General features: G+C 45.5%; 1 protein-coding gene across 1 annotated transcript; it reads left to right on the top strand.

Moving 5' to 3' along the window:
- The first annotated feature begins 433 nt into the window (after positions 1-433).
- znf711 (zinc finger protein 711) lies at positions 434-6,734 on the top strand. The gene is made up of 8 exons (XM_079229133.1): positions 434-550; positions 1,671-1,757; positions 1,863-1,961; positions 2,418-3,290; positions 3,401-3,547; positions 3,697-3,876; positions 4,183-4,317; positions 4,418-6,734. The coding sequence occupies exons 3-8, from the start codon at positions 1,883-1,885 to the stop codon at positions 5,596-5,598; spliced, it is 2,595 nt and encodes an 864-aa protein (XP_079085259.1). The 5' UTR covers positions 434-550; positions 1,671-1,757; positions 1,863-1,882; the 3' UTR covers positions 5,599-6,734.

Here is a 6,734-nt window from a genome sequence, read left to right on the forward strand (position 1 = left end):
TCAGGGGTCCGTTTGTATCGCAGGCTATTTAGTCAAACTGCAATCCATCTGCAGCACAAGCAGTAGCAGCATCTCCCGGATATTTCCTGGATGCATGACCAACCGCCTCACAAATGAGAGCTCGACTACCCCACCCCTTGTGACAAAATGGCCTACAGGCCTCATCCGTGCATACAAAGTCTGAGTGCAGTTTGCAACTACATTAAAAACATATATAATTCTTGATGTGATACTGTTTTAATTATGTGTCCCAAAACCGGGCATAGATATGTTTCCATTATGAGAAAGCCTGTGTTAATGTAACTCTGCTCTCTTATGCATGACGCAAATAGTAAGGGATCAGCGGTAAACGAGGCCACGCATTGTCTGCCCCCCGCCCTCCCTCTGCTTGTCAGGAAGCAAGCTGATTGGCCGAGGCCTAGCAAAGGGTGCCCGGGGATCCAAAACTGCAGGCCGCACTTAGCTTACCGTCAAAAATAAACCAAAACAATAACAGACAAAACTGAGAAGGGGGAGAAACACCGATAGAGTCAGAAGACGACGCTATCAGGTAAAATTAATTTGAGTCGGTTAGAATGGCATGCGGAATAAGACGCAAGGGCCCAGTCGGCCGTAGCGGGCCTCTTTCAGCCTTTTGGAAAAACAACATGGAAGATAATGCGGCACGAGCGCCTTCACCTAGCTTAGCAGGCTAGCTAGCCGGTCGGGCGGCCGTCGTGGCGCAGATCAGAGCGACAATGCAAAACAAATTATCACATAAAGCATAGTGGGCTGTTGCTTGTGCAAATGACTGTCTGGTGTTGTAACGTTGTGTGCAGTTGAGGTTTCCTTGGTTAAATAAGATCGGTTGTTGCGTTCCTTGAATTAGCCTTTATGCTAAAGCAAAATGGCGCTGGGAGGAACGGCCCTAGCTCGCTTGCTAGTTAGCTCTGGTGGGTGGAGGGCGGTAGCCGCCTTAGTATGCATTGCATAACGTCTGCGGTACTTTCATTGGCGGCCATAAACTCGGAGCATGTGTAGTTGTATGCGGAGTCTGGAGTACGATGCTGTTTTTAAACGACAAAAGTGGCAGCATCGTATTAGGTGCACCCCGATGCGATATATCCGTGGAAATCGGGGACCCATATCGTCACTGCAGATCTTTGCGGACGTTAACGGTCCATATTTGGCTAATTTGGAGCAGTCATGTGACGGCAATGCACGTCCTCTCATAAAAACAAGCAGGACTCATCTTTTAGGCGCAATCAGAGCTGCTGCCTGTGAGCTCATCCTCCTGCACACCGAGCGGGACAAGCCTTTGTCTCGGCTGGGCTGCAGCCATCAGGCTCAACCAGCTCCAGGTGTATGGCTATATGTCCTCAGGTTGAAGCTGCCTGCAGTACTCTTCATAAGCAATGGATGGAGCCACTGGTCAACAACACAACTGCCCCCTTTCTCAGTGGCAACGGATGGAGTTGCTCTGCCTTGTGTTTTAAGGTTTCTCATACAGGGGCCACTATTTGTGGGGGCACCAGTGTCCTTATTATAAACCTGAGCCCTTGTAGAAATGCTGTGTGTTGTAATGTTACAACACTTAAGCATCACAAAATAACTCATTACCTCTTTTCTCTCTCTTCAAACATCAGTGCAATGCTTAAGAGTAACAATTGTGTATTTGTTTTCTTTATCAGAAGGATGGATTAATTTACCTTGATGGAAGGAAGCACATCAAGTATCCTATTGGTTGTATTCTAAGGGTGTTGTCATCAAATGTGAAGGTATGTATTAAATACCGGCCTTGTTAAATGGTACTTTCATTTTTAGTAATGCACATTAACAAAGGTCAAGAAAGCAGTTAACACAGTGTACACTGCAATTTTCAGTATTTTTCCAGAGTCAAGACATGGATCAAGGAGGAGGGGTGTTGGAGCTGCACACCCAGGAGCTCAAGATGCCCCACGCTATGATCATGCAAGACTTTGGTAGGTGGTCAAATAGGATATGGTGAACCAATAATCTCAGCATGCAAAATGTAATCCAAGATACATTACCCCACAAGTAAAAGTAAAGCTAAAGCCTACAGGTCCTAAATATATAAACTGAAAATGCCTAAAAGCATGTAATTACTGTATATCATGACAGTAGACCTCCCCCTACACTTAATAATCAGGTTATTAGTGTCACAGTTGCCAAGTTGACAGTGTCAATGCCATTTAACTTAATCTTCTACCTAAATAATAAAGTCAAAGTGACAAAAAAAGGTCAGTCGACAGCATACCAACAACAACAAGAAGATGATACACCTTCACAAACATTTGACACGCTTCTCAGATATGTTTGCTATAGCTAGAATGTGCAAAAACAGTGTTTTGCTTTATTTGTCATTTTGTTTTTTTAACTCTTTGTCATGCACCGCTCTCTATGTCTTGTGTTTACAGTTGCCGGAATGGGGGGCCTGGCTCACATTGATGGCGAGCACATTGTGGTGTCTGTGCCCGAGGGTATGCTTCTTTCTGATGTGATGACGGACGAGGGCATCCTCCTGGAGCACGAACTTGAGGTGGAAGGCCTGGAGACTCACGTGATCCAAGGCCTAGAGACTGAGGTGGTCGAAGAACTGGAGACTGAGGTGGTGGAGAGCTTACATGCCGATGTGGACTGTTTGGAGTCAGAAGTGGTGGATGGACTACAGACACATGTAATTGAGCTGGAGGCTCAGGTTGTCGAAGGCCTAGAGGATGAGGTGGAAGTGGAGTGTCTGGAGGCCCACATGGTGGAGGGCCTGGAAAATGAGGTAGATGTTGAGGACCTGGAAGCTCACGTTGTCGAGGGCCTTGAGGAAGAGGTGGAAGTGGAGGGTTTGGAAGCTGAGGTTGTCGATGGCCTGGAGGTAGACGTTGAAAGTCTGCAGTCTCAGGGTGTCGAAGCCATTGAAATGACTGAAGACATGGTGTCCTCGGAACACAGTGTGATCATGCCTGATAATATTCTGGGCACAGAGGTTGCAATAGAGGAAGATATGGACCCTCATCATCACCATCACCATCATCATCATGTCCTAACTTCAGACCTCATTCAGAACTCAAACAACCACCATGATGACATGCCAGACCAGGTGTTTGTGGCGGAGCTACTATCTGAGCACCAGGACAACACTCTGGACCACCAGCTTGTGTCAGAAGGCTTGATGGTGACAGAGGCCAACTCCGAGACCATAATCCACCAACAGCTGCCAGCTGAGTCTGTTTCCCTGCAGACAGATGAGGATGATGATGCAAGAAGCAGCTCTGAGGATTACCTCATGATCTCCTGTAAGACAGTTTGCCATATGATAACTTATATTAATAAACATTATTCTTATGCAATGCCATGTTTTATTATTGCAGATTTTTGATAACTATGGCTATTTGTGTTGCTTTAGTGGATGAGGTAGGAGAGAAGCTGGACATAGGAGACACTCCCCTGGAGATCAGCACTGAGGTAATGGAAGACAAGGAATGTAAAGAGGAGGACGGCTCTGAGGTCATCAAAGTCTACATTTTCAAAGCTGAAGCGGATGACGATTTAGGCAAGTGACTTTAAGTATAATCAATTAAATAATTTCAACAACACAAGTAGATACCATCCTGTTACCCATTTAGACCGGCTGCAACTGATGCGTTCCACTGAATGTAGTTCATAGCTTTGATTTTAATTGTAATTTTTCTCTCTTTCCAGGTGGAACAGAGGTAATAACTGAGGATGATTACCAGAACGGCCATCCTGACCTGGAAGCTGCATCATCGGGCAGACTGGGAGTTGGCCGTGACAAGATGGTCTACATGGCAGTCAAGAACCATACAAAAGAAGAAGATGATGATGAGGACGACAGTGATGAGGATGACGATGATGACATTAGTATGTTCCTTAATGACACAGCTTTTAGTTCATTTTGTCAGGTTGTGTGGCTGTAATAAGTAGAAGGCATCAACCTTCAGTCTTTGACTGTTGAAAGGAGATCAGTAAGAGGAGGCTGCTGTACAGCATTCTTTACTCAACAACAAAACATTTTTGTCTATTTTCTCAGCAGTTAGTACAGCTAATGTCATAGCTTGAAATATTAAACATGTACATGGCAGTTGCATGAAGCATATTTTCAAATACATTTTAGCATGAGAAGTGTCTTTTATTTTGCCGATAATGAAATCTGAACGGTCTGTGCAGGTAATACCATTGATCAGGTGAAGAATGGAGCTGCTACACCATATCTTCAAATCCGAGAGGGGCTGGGTGCCAACCGTGTCCTCAAACCCAGAACTAAGAAAAAGAAGAAAGGAGATACACGACAGTCTCAGACTGGTGTGTACAGCATACAATTCTTAGATGATAAAATCTTCATGCTTTGATAATTTCACATTTTTAAAAGGTTGTTAACAGCATTTTTAATCATCTCTTTCAGCTGTTATAATTGGACCAGACGGTCTGCCTTTGACTGTCTACCCCTGCCACCTATGTGGAAAGAAGTTTCGCTCAAGAGGCTTCCTCAAATGTCACATGAAGAACCATCCGGACCACCTGCTTAAAAAGAAGTACCAGTGTACAGACTGCGACTTCACCACCAACAGGAAGATCAGTTTCCATAACCACTTGGAGAGTCACAAGCTGCTGAGTCACAACAATGAGCGCTCTCCAGAATACAGCGAGTACACGCGGCGCTACCACGAATCCAGCCCCTTGGGCTCTGATAAGCTCATCGTCAAAGACCGGGAGCCCAAACTGCATCACTGCAAGTACTGCGATTATGAGACGGCTGAACAAGGCCTGCTCAACCGTCACCTGCTGGCTGTGCACAGCAAGAACTTTGCACATGTGTGTGTCGAGTGCGCCAAAGGCTTCCGTCACCCGTCCGAGCTGAAGAAGCACATGCGGACCCACACGGGGGAGAAGCCCTACCACTGCCCGCACTGCGAGTTCCGCTGTGCAGATCAGTCCAACCTTAAGACTCACATAAAGAGCAAGCACGGTGCAGATCTGCCTTTCAAGTGCAGTCACTGTCCCCAAGCTTACGCTGACGCACGGGAACTCCAGCGTCACATAGAGATGGTGCAAGGCCACAAGACCCACCAGTGCCCACACTGTGAGCACAAGAGCACCAACTCTAGTGACCTGAAACGGCACATCATCTCTGTTCACACCAAGGACTTCCCCCATCAGTGTGACGTGTGTGAGAAAGGCTTTCACAGGCCTTCGGAGTTAAAGAAACACGCGGAGACACACAAGGGCAACAAGGTGCACCAGTGCCGCCATTGTAACTTCAACGCTCCCGACACCTTCACTTTGAGTCGTCATATCCTGTCCTTGCATACAAAAGACCTCCCCTTTAAGTGCAAGCGCTGCCGGCGGGGCTTCCGGCAGCCCGCTGAGCTGAAGAAGCACATGAAGACGCACAGTGGTAGAAAGGTTTATCAGTGCCAGTTTTGTGAGTATAACAGTACGGACGCTTCTGGCTTCAAACGCCACGTCATCTCCATTCACACAAAAGACTACCCACACCGCTGCGACTACTGCACCAAGGGCTTTAGAAGGCCCTCGGAGAAGAGCCAGCACATAGCCAGGCATCACAAAGACATGTTGATGTAATGCCATTGCGCACACAAACACACTCCTCTTTCCTGAGTAAATCTGTGTCACACACCCAGAGGTAATTTTAGTGTATTAACAAAGAAATGACGCTGTTGCTGTTAATGAAGACGACAACATTATAATTGCCGTTGTGTGTTCTGTGTTGTTATGGGTGTAAACCTCCTCCCCCAGGGGTAATGCAAGAACACGTTTTAGATGGGGGGAAGACTAAAAAAAGACAGTGTGTACACTGAGTGGGACAGCTGTAAATTGTGTTTTGTTTTGTTGCAGAAAATCACATATGAACATATATTCAGGGTCTCAAATGTCTATATTTTTATACCCACTCAGCTGAAATGCTGCAAGATGATGACTGTGTCCTGTAAAACAAAGTGGTGCTTTGTGAACGTCATGCCAGTTCTTCAGATGATGTGAAATGAGCACCGGAGAAGTTTACCTCCATAGTACCAACTAGTATCTCTTTTCCCTATTAACCAGCTTTTATCCTGACATTTGTTTTCAATGCTATCTGGTCTTTAAGGGGCAGGGCCATTCATGAGTTCATAAATGGTTTTGAGTGATGTTGCCGCATTACGCACCTTAAAAAGATATTTCATTAAATCAAACCGTTTAACTTCCATCATTTTGGATTTTCCTGCCAGGTCTGAACACTTGGAGTTCTATTAAATTAATCATGTATAATATAGACTGTGTTCTGTTCAATATGTCTTAACAGTTAAATCGGACACCTTTTCTGGGCCGATCAGCAGTGTCTAACAATGAGGAGAAATGGTGCGGTTGGTATATTAGTAGAACAAAAAATCTGTGTGTTTAGTGTACACAAGCCATTTCTGACACAGATGGCTACTATTGCATCTGCTATGATGGTGCCGAAAGTCCACAGGTGTATTAGTATATGAACTTGACAGATGGTTGGCTTCGCGTTTGATAAACCCCTGCATTGGTTACATCTGACTGCCGGTGTAAGTTGCATATGTGTGACGTTACTATGGCACAGGTGTGCTCTCTCAGTTAACCACTTGATTGCAATCATGCCTTACATCTGTTGGTCTTCACCCCTTAAGCACTGATGAACACAGCCAATCAGAAAACAAGTGATTTTTAACTCTCAAACATGCTGTACCAAGACCTTT

The sequence above is a fragment of the Taurulus bubalis genome (assembly GCF_910589615.1).
Source record: "Taurulus bubalis genome assembly, chromosome: 13".
NCBI lineage: Eukaryota > Metazoa > Chordata > Actinopteri > Perciformes > Cottidae > Taurulus > Taurulus bubalis.